The following is a 14,859-nucleotide window of genomic DNA, read 5'->3' as shown; positions in this document are numbered from 1 at the left end:
GTATACTACATCTACGTCATGTTACCGGCTAAGGCGGCCGTCTAGAACACAACAGGTCCAAAACTCGTACAACGATTAGTATATACCTATGCCGACGAGTACCCACAGATCCCTGTCCTACTGGATATCGCGGCAAAACCGAGCCACTGCCGAAGGTGGCCCGAAACCCAGGACTTCGAAGGGATAGAATCCAATAAACACTATTTTCTTACGTTTTTCTATCGTCATCGTTTAACTTATACGCGCTTGCAACGAACCATTTCAATAGAATTCGATCACGAGTGTGTTGAATATTTACCATATTAAATTACCACGTGTGTCGAAATATGTACTTTTTAAAATAGCTATAATTTACTATTGAATAATATTCCGTGAGTCGGTTTAAGTTTTTATTGTATTTCATTGTAAATTGCAATACTTTGTCTCCGCTGATGTCTGATTGTATTACGTTCACAAATCACTAAACTAGAGTAGTAGCGACGTAGAAAAGATAACAGAAGTCAATAGAAACACTTAAGCTCTTTGTTATAGCGAGAAAACAACATAATTTCAACTTTCAAGTGTGGTAGCAGAAATGTGTAGACAACTTGTCTACAGCATGCAATAAGTAATTTTCTTGGCCTTTATAACATATTTTTCTACTTTTTTTTTCCGATTTAATCTAAAAAAAGTTTGTTTTAGTTATATTGTTTGTTAATTGTTATATGTATGACAATTGACTAGAAACATTTATATTAGAGCCCACTTCCCCCGAAAGCACTACTGATTTTATTGATAGACTAGTTTGAAGTTGCAACTTGGAAAGTCCAGTATAGTAAAATGCTATAAATTGTTCTTAATAAACTATAATAATAATAAAAAAAATAGTTAAAATTAATTTTAATTTGCTCTTAGTAGTTTATAAAAACATTTCAGAAAGTTACGTGAATTTGGATTTGTTAATAAGTTATCCTTTAACATTAATAATAATTAATAATAGTAATATAGTTTGTTGCATTGTAATATTGTTTAAGTATACAAGTAGCTAGGTATACAAATATACAATTCTAATATAATATCAATTACCAATTGTGTAGTTATTGTCTGAATAGAATATATTAGAATTATGTACGATTGTAATTTCTAATGTAAAGTTTTAGTTGTTCAATAAATTATAATTTTCATTTTGCGGTACTAAAATTACTCATAATTGTTATGAAGGTTACTATTAATATTTTCTAAGTTTGCTTTCAACTAATAATAATAATAATCATATTTTATAGCAGAGTATAAATTTTTTGTCTTCTTTAAAATAACACTAAGTTACCAAAGTTTTTTCTTCATTTTTCTTGATTTTTATCTCTTGAAATTCTAAATTCTATTCAATTATCTATCTAAAATCATTCTCGAAGTTGAAAATCAAAGCATTTTGTTGACTACGTATTGCGTAATCATACACAAAAAATCACATCATTTTAAAATCAATATATTCTTTGCTTCGTTCAGAACTTAAAAAACATAATGCTACAATGATGTTTTTAACCTTTAAGTGGCTACCTACCTGGCTATCTTTATGGTTATATAATTACGTATAAAAGAAAACTCATTGAATAATACGCATTAATGTGAATAACTATTACATGAATAATATTTAATTGCCAACTAAAAAAAATTGTCTATCGAATAGTCATTTTTTTAATTTTCATGTAGATATAGGTAGGTAGGTAGGTACTTGATAACTGACTGCAGATAAAAAATTATAATACATAATATATTATGTATAATGTTGTTGGATAAGTATTTATTATACTCTACGGACTGCTGCCTTTATCGATTAACTGTATGTTGTATAGGACGTATACACATACGTATGTATATTCATTGTCCATACGTGAAATTTGTGGGAGAACGGGCAAGGGGCTTAATACCCTTGTAAAAATTGCAATAACTCTCAAATAGAATTGTGTGTACATTCATGGACTATGTAAAAAGTAATTTATTTTTTGATGACAATTATTTGTGTTCAGAAGAACCAATTAAGTGTTCTTAAAGTTTAATATTAGAGTAAATTGAACTATTTATCAAACTAATAACTAACCATATTATCTATATAGAGTATCTCGTATAAGACATAATTTAAGCTTTTATTTGTATTTTAGTTTTAAACTGAGTTATAATATACCTTATCATTGTGTAAAATATTATAATTTTAAAATACTTAAAACTCGCTAAAAGATGTTAAAATAAACAAATTAAACCCTATGTATAATACCGTTATCTTTAAATTTTATTATTTACTGAATGCAAATGTTTCATTGTGTACGTGTCTAAAGCAGACGGAGACGAGTGCAGACACCACTTGAGGCGGGTAACGTCATTTAAATGGTTTTGTTAGTGGCTGAATTAGAAAAGTATTTTTTTTATTTTGTTATGGAAGTTCGAAAGTAGTAGGTAGATATAAATACGTCAATATTTATCTCATTGAGTTACATTCTCACATATGGAACTTTCGTGAACCTGCGTTGGTATTAATATTTGTGAAAACTAAAAATGTAGGTACACATAATATAGGTAGATACGAGGTACCTACCTATTATTATATTATGTAATATTTTATATTTTATGCCTTTAAGATTGATGACTGTTGTTATCGAATATATATTGTCATATTCATACATTTTTTAATTTTACAATCGGTTTAAATAATAGTAGAACAATAATTGAATGCGATGAGAGAAAAAAATACATGTTTCTAAAAAAGGAAGAAGCCTCCCAGTGGAGGAACTGGGAAATGTTAATGTTTAATTGATTATTGTATTAACATTTATTTATTCGTTTTCAATGATTCAATGCAATTTAAGTTAATGCTAGTTCTAAATGTATAATAATTATGAATAAACAACATTTGTGAAATGTTTGAAAAATTATTTGCATATATAACTATAAACTAACTACTAACTTTTGAAAATTAATAATTACGTGTGTATTTGCTGCTACCGCAATCTCTTGTGCTACTCATGTATAAATGTTTAACTAATTCTCTGTAAATATAATTATTTATTCCAAGAGAGTGCGCTTTTTATCTAATGTATTATGTATACGAAATTTAAAAGTTTTGATCAATAGAAATTTGATTACTGTTTTATCGAAAAACCAAATTAAAAATTGAAATACAACTTATAAATTATAATTAATGGTTAATAAATAATGATGATTACAGCACTAATAGTAAATTAATAGAACATTCATACTGTTAGCCGACGTGACGCACAGGTTTAATTTCAGTTAAAGTTGTTTGGCGCCCAACGCCCTACGGTTTTGTCGCAAAAGAATAAAATATGTTAAAAAATACTTTTATTTTTACAATTTCTTTATGTTTAACACAATTCACAATAAATTATAAATATAATATAATATAATTTATTGTTAAATAATTTTTTTATTTCATAAAATATTCACAATGTAGGTATAATACTAACATAATAGAAGTAAAATATAAACTATAGTATGGTATTAATGGATTTCCGGTATTTGTTATATCAGTTATCCATTTTCTGTAAGAATATACGAATAAATGTCTAGTCTGAATGTCGGGACTGCCACATTCGAAATCCGTATTTAGGTCTTTGAAATTGTATCCGTGACTAGCTATTCCGTATAGGAATCCATTACAAATCATTGGACCACCGCTGTCCCCAGGACATACCATATGGATGTCAGGTTTTGAACACAAATATTCTTTCCATGTCTCTTTTATACTTGATCTATTTCAACGTGCAGATTCTATAAGTCGTGATCGGTGGTATAAAGGATCTGATAAATGTTTAAATTATATAGTATGCCTACCAACCTGTTCGACAATTGACATGCTGTAGGACCGTAAGTGACATTTGAGTTGGTCATATACCCTATGAAGTTAGGATACGGTGTATCTGCAGTACGTCCAAATCCAATAACTACACAATTCAAACTTTTGCCATGAGCGAAATCGTCAGGATGGCCAGACACACTTATATAACGGTTGACATTTTTGAACGGTCTTTGTAGCTAAATACCAAGTAGGTATAACAATTTAAGTATATACCTACTGTATGATATACAATATTATATTAATTTAATAAATTTAATAATATTATATTCATTGTATTAATTTACACATATTTTGTATATGCTATTATAATTCGTATAATTAAAAAAAAAAAACAAAAAACACATACATTTGCGTTATAAATCATAATCAATGCTCGGAAAGATAAAAATAGACTTATAAATAGATTAAAAATTTTAACATACTATAGGTACATAGGTAGATCTATTATAGTCATAATCATTACGTTATATTTAGGCATTATCTAAACAATATTCGATTATTATTGTATTTTTTAGTTATAGGGACGGCGTTTAGGTAAATGAAATAATTATGTAACTGCAAAATTAAAATACTCAAGTACTTATTATTAAACACACAATCGTCAAAATCTATATTATTTTCTTAATGCGTATATTGTATACTCTTTACTTTAATTTTGGCAAAAATAATGTAGGTACGTGTAAATCATAATATTATAAATATGAAATTTATGCTAAAAAGGACCTTGGACTTCTGAGAGGAGCAAATATGGACTAGCTGCACGCCTATACATCACGTCGTAATATATTACAATAGTATTTTAATAATAATTCAATATAATTATTATACATACAAATTACAATGTCACAGAGTGCTTACTTTCAACAAACAGATGTCTGCTAAAAATGTTATCGGATTATACATATCGTGTTGATATATGCGCTCAATATGTCGGTAGCTATCACCGTGGAATACCTGTAAGTAATCGTTACTGAACTTTTCATAAAAAATATTTTTTATCGTACATAAACGCGAGTATAAAAGTATGAGAATACATTTATGTCAGATATTGTCATGAGTTCGGTACAATGTGCAGCGGTCAATACGAACCACTGCGATATTAATGATCCCGTACAAATACTGTGTTTCGTAGTAGACTTTAAAACGATTTTCATTATTATGCCCACTACGAACGGATACTTGTCGATGTCGTATTCTTGTCCATTGGCTATAAGACCTTTGTTTTCATAATTTGACACATTTCTTTCCAATATCACCACGTTAAATAATAAAAACAAAACGAAAATAATTTGAATCATAATATATTATGATGTACACTAAAATGTGTATCGTACACTTGTATGGTTATAACATATGGTCATAAATAAGATCTCTAGTCGACTTTTAATAACCCCGGCAACTTGATATTTTCTTAGCCATCATTATAGATGAAATACTAAAATCTAAACATTTATAATATAATATATTTAAATGACCAATCGTTAAATAATAATAATATGTATATGATTGTAAGTGTGAGACCAACGTTATACCAATACCATATTTCATTAAATATTTAATGATATACTAAGTATAATGAGGTCAATAAAAAATTAAAGAACAGGAACATTTTATGTATAAATGTATAATATACAAATTTACTCATAATATACTATAGGTACTATAATTGAAAATTACTAATAAAATGTTACAATTTTAAATCATAACATTCTGTTATTTGGGACTTGAGTATCTACACGTCTTGATATTATATATTATGATAATTTATAAATTAAATAAAAATATTGGTTTCAGGTTTGGTGGATACTTATAAATTTTGTTTTATGAGTATAAAATATAAATTACATAATCTATTTATTTTATTTATTGCGTTCTGAATATTCTATAGTCCGTTTTATAGTTAGTCCATTCTACCTTTTCACAAACACCTGCCGGAAATTCTAGACCTCTGACTGCGGGATATTGTAATATCAGTGTAGTTGTTATACAGAAATTCGTTTTATTAAATATGTTTTTCTCATTATACCGTGCCATTCGCATCGAAGAATTAAAAGTGAATTGAATTGTACTGTTATTTTTTTAATTTCTTATGGAGATGGTATACATGCGTATTATTGTAAAATAACTTAAAATATCTTTCTGTAAATGGTTAATTAATATAAATTTGCTTTCAAGTGTTGACTGTTAATTAATAATATTATAGTTGACGTAAACGCTTCATTTATGTTATTAATTACTAATCTGTGTAATAATAGTACTTAAGGGAAACAACAAAATATTTTTTTGTTTTATATTCCTTTCAAAATTACAAAATACGTAGGTACACATTAAATTATGCTTGTGTATAATAGCTTATAACGATAAACATATTACATTAATAAATTAATAATATATTCAAGTAACACCAATATTATATACACACGTAATGCAATATGTATTTATGTCTTATATAAGTTATGTCTTTTTAGAAATATATAAATTTCTAAAAATGTATATTTATAAATATCAATTATTATTAGGTACCCTAAATTCTTAAAAAGTACAACGAATTCCGAAATTTCTGTCAACATTAATAATTATATCATTGAAAAATGCAAGTGATTACTGATATTATGGAAAATACAGTATTATTATTCATTATTAAAAAATAAAAAATTTTCAATATAGAATAGCAATATAACACCTATTTCTAGTAATATATAAATTATATATAGTGTGGACATAGTGGTATTAATGGGGTTTCTATATATATTATTAGTTACGTATAGGTATCCATTTTCTAAAAACATATACGAATAGATGTCTATATAGTCTGAATGTCGGAGCAGTCAATGTACTTACCTATTTTTTCCTTTGAAATAATATTCGTGACTGGCATTTCATCATATTGGAATCCATTAAAAACCATCATTGGACGACCGCTGTCTCCAGGACACATATCACATGAATGATTGGTTTTGAACGCAAAAATACTCTTCGATAATTCCATCATGTTTTATATTTTTTGATTTTGATCTATTTCAAAGTGTATAGTTTCTATAAGTCGCACGACCGAAGGTACGTGACCTGCTAAAGTGCTAAATGCCTCAATTATTTAGTGCCTACTGCCTATACAATAAGTGAGCAATATAAACGCAGTATAGGATCGTATACGTGACAATTGCAGAGATGGTTATTTTCAACAGACAAGATGATGTCTGACAAACATTTTATTGGCTTATACATATTGTGTCGAACATATACGCAGGACATGTTCATTGTTAATGGATATTACCGTGGTATACTTCAATACCTGTAAACGTAGTACACATTTTTTTTGTAAAAATATGTATTATTTTTATAGTACCTATATATAAACAAACGCGTATATACAAGCACAAGGATTCATGTATAGGTACCTGGTATATGTATATTGATATCGTGACGCCTTCGATATCAACGAGCTCATATAAGAAGTTGCTTCAAATTCTCCACTTTTTAAGACTTAACAATATACGAACATTCAACATATATATATTTTATCTATTGATGTAATATAACTAATATGTTCGTTACCTGTGAAATTTTTTTTTCGTTATTTGATACATTTCGTTTCATTGTGAGCGTGTTAAAAAAATAGAATAAGAATAAATTGAGTCGTATAATATACAGCACTATATAGTGTTTAATACGTTAAATTTGTACACATTTATGCTGCAGGTATAAAATATGATCATAAATTAGATATTAATCTCTAGTCGACTTGTAATAACCCCAACAACTTGTATTGTTTTAGCTATCACTATAGACGAAATACTAACACTTTAATGTATTACAATATAGGTATTTAAATAACCAATCGTTAGATAACGATATGCATGACAATAACACAAGTCCTCTTAATATTACATAAGTATTAAAAAAGAAAATATTTATAACTTTACAATAAACTTCAACGTTATTAATACAAATCATTAATAATATATATACTATGAGGTCAATAATAGCAATCAAATATAACGGGAACATTTCATAAATATATAAATATAAACTTACTCATAGGTATAGTTACTAATAGTAGGTAGTATAGGTAAGGTATACCTAATATAGTTACAAATAAGTGAAATAACTAATAAATATGTTTTCATGTACATTTTTAAATTTTAACTGAGTACACGATTGGTACAGCATTTTAACGATCAAAATTTCTTTTCCAGCTCATAGCTTCTTCCAATAGCTCCAACATTTTGCGTCTTGTGTCCATTAGAACTTGGTCAGATAATTCGTCCATTAAAGGCGACAACGATAATAAGAACAGTTCGTTGCCTTTTTTGTCATTGGATTCTTTTAACTCTCGCAAAATTGTCCACCTTTATGAAAAAATTTATAATAATGCATCAGAATTGTACTGTATTTTTAGCGTATATAAAATATTTTACACAAGTTACCTATTCGTGTTGATTGATATAGGTTTGGGTAATGCAAATCCGGGATTGAACGTATCCAGTGGATAACACTAAAAATACATATCATTTATATTTATATTATTCATTTTCAAAGTACAATTAAGTATAGATAATATCAATATAATTTAATTCACCTCTTCTAGCATAAGCTTATCTTGATAGCACAAAGGCTCGGGTTGTACGTCTTTTTTTGAAAAATGTATCGTGATATTTACCACACGTATGACATTATCACCTGTAAATCGTAAATAAAAAAAAATACTTACACTTTACTTCTAGTTAAAAGTTAATTAAAGTTTTTAAATTTATCGTAATTTAATTTACTAACCAATAGCGTAAAAACAAAATACAATCAGCACGAAACCGCCTTCCCACAATAAATATTGATAAGGTAACGCCCTCGAACGGTTTATATGTGTCTTCCAAAATTCTCGATAACCATATTTGATGGGTAATAATTCTACATGACGTCTTCTAACAATCATAGGATTTTTCAGGACAATTTGATGATATTCGGGTGGTACGTGCAGTATAATCGGAGTCAACTGATACGGCAATGAAGCTGTGGAACAATTATATTCAAACAATTAAATGTTATTAAAATTCATATAACCACACACATTTGAGTAAATAACGGTTTGTGCACTTTTATTGTTTCTATATAAGCAAAAATATTTAGCTCGAATAATTAATTTTATAGAAGAATTGTGATAATATACTATACAGAGACTTAAGAGCGTATATTAATAAAATTAAATGTTCGCATAAGATAATTAATAAATGAGGACTATATAATATAGTATATGATTGTGCAATACTGCAATAATAACTGCAGCAGTATTTTATATTGTTACAACCTACAGCACAAATAATATAATATGATAACATATTTCACATTGTTTTGAATTATAATACCTATTGCACAATTAAAATATACTTAGAAAATTTAGCCTATATTTAAAGATATAGTATAATTAGAGTAAAAATTTAAGATCACTATTAAAATTTATTTTAAAAATCTTGTACTACTAGACTATTAGAGTATACTGAGTAAACATATTTTGGTTTTATCATATATACTGTGATTTTAGCCTTCAAGTGTTTCAACTGTTATTTCCCACGTTTTCTTTAAAAACAAGGTGTGTTAAAATAAATAATGTTTATTTTATGCATTTATTGAAAAAAATAAAAAATAATAATTTTCATTAAATTGAATATTTACAACGACAATGATAGTATATTATAATAATAATTAATTTTTTGTAGTGTGAATTATTTATGATTCACTGAAAGTACAAAACACTTTATTGTATTATTTCTTCGTTTTGCGTACATGTATAAAAAACTGTGAAAAAAGAGTACCTAATACTCCATTATTTTTACACAATACTGTTTGATTATTTTAAAATCAATTAATGTTATAAGGATTTCAATTGACGATATATTATGGTAAAACAATATATACTTTTATTATCACATATTATATTATATCATACACACGAATGTCACGATGTGAAAAAAATATTACTAAAAATATAAAATAGGTGCTTAAACTTTTTCAAGTTTAAACATCTATTTTTAAGAGTATTTTTTTACGTTTAATACTCCTACAGTCATGCAGTAAATATCTTGGCTCACTTACTTAATTCCGGGTAGCAGTTCAAATATTTCAGCATCATAAAAAGCATTTTCCAACCAGGTTTATGAACCATGCGTTCTCGTGCACCATGAGTGCCATCATGAAACTTGAGTAAAGCCTACAAAAAAATTAATACATAATGTATTATGTAAAACTAGATTCTTGATTTCATGTACATTTTAATATTAATTTTCATTATTTACATAATATATACAATTTATCTATTTAAATTAATTAAACATACATGATACAAAAGATTTAATTTCGAGCTGTTATATTTATTTAAGATTAAACTGCATTGTTTGTTACTAAACTGATTTATTAAAAAAAAAAATAAAATAAAATGAATCTATTATCATATATTAAAATAAAAATGTATTTATAGGAATGTATAATAATAAAAAAAGAAGCTAACTTAAATTGAAACAACGATGTTTAATGCATTTCAATTTTGGTATTTTTGCTTATCTTTCTATTCATATAACATTTTTTCTTACTATTTTTATTCAATCAAAGTATACCATAAATTAAATTTGATGTATATTAGTAAAAACTTGAAAAAGATTACTAGAAATAAGGAATATACAACTTTATATTTGAATCATACTAACGCATATAAGTCAATGTTATAGATTTTTTTTTCTGGAATACAATCTATGTTTATATGTATTCTATATAATGGTTAGTATAAAAGCTATAACAATTCTATAGCATTTGAACTTTGTTTATTAGTAATTTTACTATATAATCCAACAAAATGAATATAATAATCTAATATTGCTTAAAAGAATTTTTATGTCAGTCGGAGAGGAAAAGAAATTCATTCATTTTTTGTATATTGAGAGAATTATATACGTGTATGTTTGGCGTCTTTTATTGCAGTTCTAAATAGTTATGTGCTAAAAAAAAAATGTTATTTCATTGTTTTTATCCTCTAAATATGGTTCAACGTGCCCTTTAATTTTTTTTCCTTTCATGACCAACGATTCATAAACTATAGTTTATTTTGGTGTACGATCCTATAGCAGTCGGTCCTTTTTCACAAAAATGGTTATAGTTGGTAAATCGATGTCATTTTATAACAAAATACATCATTCTTGACTGTTATTGGATGCACTGACAATATTATATATTTGTTTTTCGGGACGTGCAAAATGATTTCGAAAATAAAAACGAAAGGTCAATCTATTTATTATATATAAAAACAAATCGCATTCGCGATGACGATAATAATAATAATAATGTATTAATTAGTTATTGCGATATAGTATAACATACTTGGACGAGATCGTATCCAGCTTCTTCGGTGGTTTTCGTCATGTTTCAGCGATTATGATTTAGCAGCGTTCAAAGCGTTAGACCACTCGGCGGCACTACCTGTTGTATCCAAAAGCTTTATACGGTCGGAATGCGCGCAAACACAAAAACTTAACTGCCGCGCTAAACAACAAAACGGTCTATTTCTAGACGTTTGGCGTCTGCCAACTTGAGCGCGATCTTTTTGTCATCGGACATCGATTCGGCTTTACGGGCCGGGATTATGTCTGTTCACGGATCAGCTGTTTATAAATACCAGTTATTGTTGTAATGCCGAGTTTTCGCCTTAAAATAACACGGTGGTGCAATGTTTTTTTTAAGAGAAAAACATTACTTCCGCACGTCATCAACAAAATACACCATACCAAGGCCGTCGAGTGTGTAGGGGGGCTCTTGACATATTATTTAGCTATACGTAAATAAGGCACAAACCCACGGGATGACGCGTAACCGATATAAATTTATACCTATAGGTATACGTTTTGCCGGATTCGGCGACCAATGACGTTAAATTAATATTATGATGCGTAACAAAACAATATAATAATCCGTGGCGATCACGAATTTTAAAATATTTCATCTCCACACCGACACTAGCTGTTATAGTACAATATTAGGTATATAGAATTCATAAAATTCAGTCATATATAGTATTTATGCGATATTTAATCCTGAACCTAATCTACAAAGCCATATAGAGGTAAATAAGTGGATGAATGAAATAATTTATAATATATCCGCAGTGCGATACCGTAACCTGCAGTATAGATAGGTAAGTATAAAGTTATATTATATGCAGGTTTCTATAAAAAATGTGTGTTAATTGTTATAATACTCCAATTTATGATACACAACAAATATTTACTTTCTGTTGGCTTATATATTTACATGTAAAAAAAAAAATAATATCACAGAATATCTATACAATAAAAATATGTTGATACATATTAAAAAATAAAATAAAAACTGCAGTTGAAAGAATATTGAAAAAATATGAGTCATTAATTTTAAGACAGCGCATATTTTTTTTTGTGCAGGATGCATTATTTAACTCCTTTTAAACATCAGTAGGTATATCATGTAAAATAATATGCTATTTATAAGAAAAATGCTCTTATATGAATGAAGAAGAGTATAAAAATCAATAATATTTTTCTTATGAATGCTACGTTTTTATTTTTGATATCACCAAACAACAGGCTTACAGCTTATTACATAATATTATAGACGTTATTACAATATAGAGTTTCATTATTATTGAAAAATATGTATAGCCCTTAGCTTCAAATTGATTTAATATATTACATATATTATTTTTGTTATTGTTACGTTTATTTTGTTATGCTGCAAATCAAACTAATATGATAATAACTTTACGGAGAATATATTTTAATAAGAGGATGTCAGTGCAAAATATTCGATATTATATGACTCTTTTCCGTGTGCAATACAGATATGAAAAATTTACTATCAGGTGCAGAGCCAGTCTTGTGGTGTTATTAGCTATAAGAGTGAATTGGCCTATTATAAAACTTAAAGTTAAGAATATTATCTATGTTTAAACAGTATCTTTATTTATGATATTTGCATTTTTATACAAGCTATGAGTAAAATTAAAAATGCTCATGACGCTCATGCGTATACCGTAGAAAAATTGAAATATCGTAAAATGTCAATTTGCAAATTTGAACATGTGTTCTTAACTTAAATTATATACAAGTCAATTTACTTTAATTTTAAAGCAAACAGCACAAGGTTTGTTACCTTTAATCTACTGTTTTACATGTGGGTCAAAGAGCTGAAAAAACAAATTGTGCACTGACATTCTATCTTAACAAATTTTAAATCAATATACCAAGATACAAAATTTATATGCATGTTATCAAATCGTATATAGTATACGGAGTGTCTTGCCGTAGTTTTTATCAATTTGCTTCTGCTCAATGATGTATGTATATATATTATATATATTATAATATATGTATCGTGTATATACTATAAACTATAAATAGCAAAACAGTTTAAATGTGCTTAGTATAATGTATACCTGTTAATAAAAATAAAAATATATAATATTGTACCGATACGAGTTATTTTTGTTTACGACAATCGTCTATACGAAGTCGGAAGCATTCGCATCTATATTTTGTTTTTGTATTTTTAACTTATATTAATATGTATTATAATGTACGCAAAAAAAAAACTATAATAATAAACAGAGGTGCGGTAAAATTTAAATTTAACACTGACACATGCACTGTGTGGAAATTCGCGTAGGTCGTGTTATTAAGACCGTATATGAGACGTCGATCTGCAGCTGAGCAATATTAAATCGTATGATTAAATTCTCAAGAACACGATAAAAATAATATATACCATAATAGTATTTTTGTGGACCGTTTTTGAGTTACTATTCAATGCTTCGTATGGTCTCACTATGGCCTTCGGTTGTAAGAATAACTGTTTTTAATCAAAACACTTTCAAACGTGGAAAATATAGTCTTTTGTGTAATATTATTTATATACCAATGTGAATGTACGAATAATATTGTAATTTGTAACTATTGCGACGTTATTAAAATAATCTACATAACAATTAACATTAAAAAAAGGGTGGTTATCATTCGTCACAGAATATTACGTAAATGGCATATAAAAAACTAAATATTTAAAAATATGATGAGTTTTTAGAACATATTATACATACGAAACGCCAAAAAAAAATCAGAAATTGGATAATCACATTATTAAAGGATAAAAGGGTGTAATTATACTTGGTAAATCACCAAGTATATTATATTATAGTGGTCAGACGTTAGGAGTGTTTTTAATTTTGTACTTAAAATATAATATATATGGAAGCTTCATGTACTCTCCATGATTGTAGTCATCAATCTTCATCATATTAATAATACGCCAATTATGAAATAGAACTATTTGACAAATATTTTGTAGTAATTTGAATTACATAGTAAATGTACATCGGACTAAGAAGTATTGAGCTCAATAAGTTATTCTATAATAATCCATTCGAATAGGTTGTGGACTAGTAAAAATCCTGATAGGTATATTTGATGGGCCGGTAGATATTTATTATATATTTTTATCGTGCAGCGTATTCTTCTAGTTACGACATTGATGCAACCAACGCAAATCTCCATCGTAGACGGTGTAGGTAATTATTGTTTGTAGACGTGTAATTTTTCATAGCTATAATATTATTATTTCATCGTGGAGTCGGTTAAATCGTTTTTAAGGTGAAACGTATAGGCAACTTATGATCGTCGCGAGCAGTGCCTAATTTACGTTCGGACGGAGTCGGAATGAATTAAAAAAACAAAAAAAAAAGACCGAGCAAATTGAAACGTCAATATTATTACGCTCTGTACAAGTTATGACACCGGTTTGGGGGAGGGTCAATTTTTGATATTCGTAAGCAACATTCGTTAGCGACTTGAGACATTATTTCGATGCGAGAAGTATTATTCTATCGAAACGATTACAGAGTTTGTATATATTTTTTTAATGTCGTTTACTCGTTTATTCGACACATCGAAGTCGACCGATTAATCCTATGACGGTGATCTGGTCCCTTGTAAAGTAAAGGG

General features: G+C 27.6%; 2 protein-coding genes across 3 annotated transcripts; both read right to left on the bottom strand.

The window, feature by feature from the left end:
* Nucleotides 1-3,398: 3,398 nt before the first annotated feature.
* On the bottom strand, nt 3,399-5,239 carry LOC114123994 (trypsin beta-like). Of its 2 annotated transcripts, none has more exons than XM_050200532.1 (4): nt 4,855-5,239; nt 4,709-4,804; nt 3,830-4,026; nt 3,399-3,743 (listed from the first exon to the last, which is right to left on the bottom strand). In XM_050200532.1, the coding sequence occupies exons 1-4, from the start codon at nt 5,146-5,148 to the stop codon at nt 3,419-3,421; spliced, it is 912 nt and encodes a 303-aa protein (XP_050056489.1). In that variant the 5' UTR covers nt 5,149-5,239; the 3' UTR covers nt 3,399-3,418. The 2 variants fall into 2 exon arrangements, with proteins under 2 accessions (XP_050056489.1, XP_050056490.1); XM_050200533.1 differs by having other exon boundaries at nt 4,885-5,233.
* Nucleotides 5,240-7,489: 2,250 nt separating this feature from the next.
* LOC114123997 (uncharacterized) lies at nt 7,490-11,513 on the bottom strand. Its single transcript, XM_027987154.2, has 6 exons — nt 11,213-11,513; nt 9,938-10,052; nt 8,624-8,857; nt 8,430-8,530; nt 8,278-8,345; nt 7,490-8,199 (listed from the first exon to the last, which is right to left on the bottom strand). The coding sequence occupies exons 1-6, from the start codon at nt 11,252-11,254 to the stop codon at nt 8,022-8,024; spliced, it is 738 nt and encodes a 245-aa protein (XP_027842955.2). The 5' UTR covers nt 11,255-11,513; the 3' UTR covers nt 7,490-8,021.
* Between the last annotated feature and the right edge of the window lie 3,346 nt (nt 11,514-14,859).

The sequence above is a fragment of the Aphis gossypii genome, chromosome 2, assembly GCF_020184175.1.
Source record: "Aphis gossypii isolate Hap1 chromosome 2, ASM2018417v2, whole genome shotgun sequence".
Lineage (NCBI taxonomy): Eukaryota > Metazoa > Arthropoda > Insecta > Hemiptera > Aphididae > Aphis > Aphis gossypii.
Note: the sequence above shows the minus strand (reverse complement) of the source record. Positions and strands in the feature narration are given on the sequence as shown.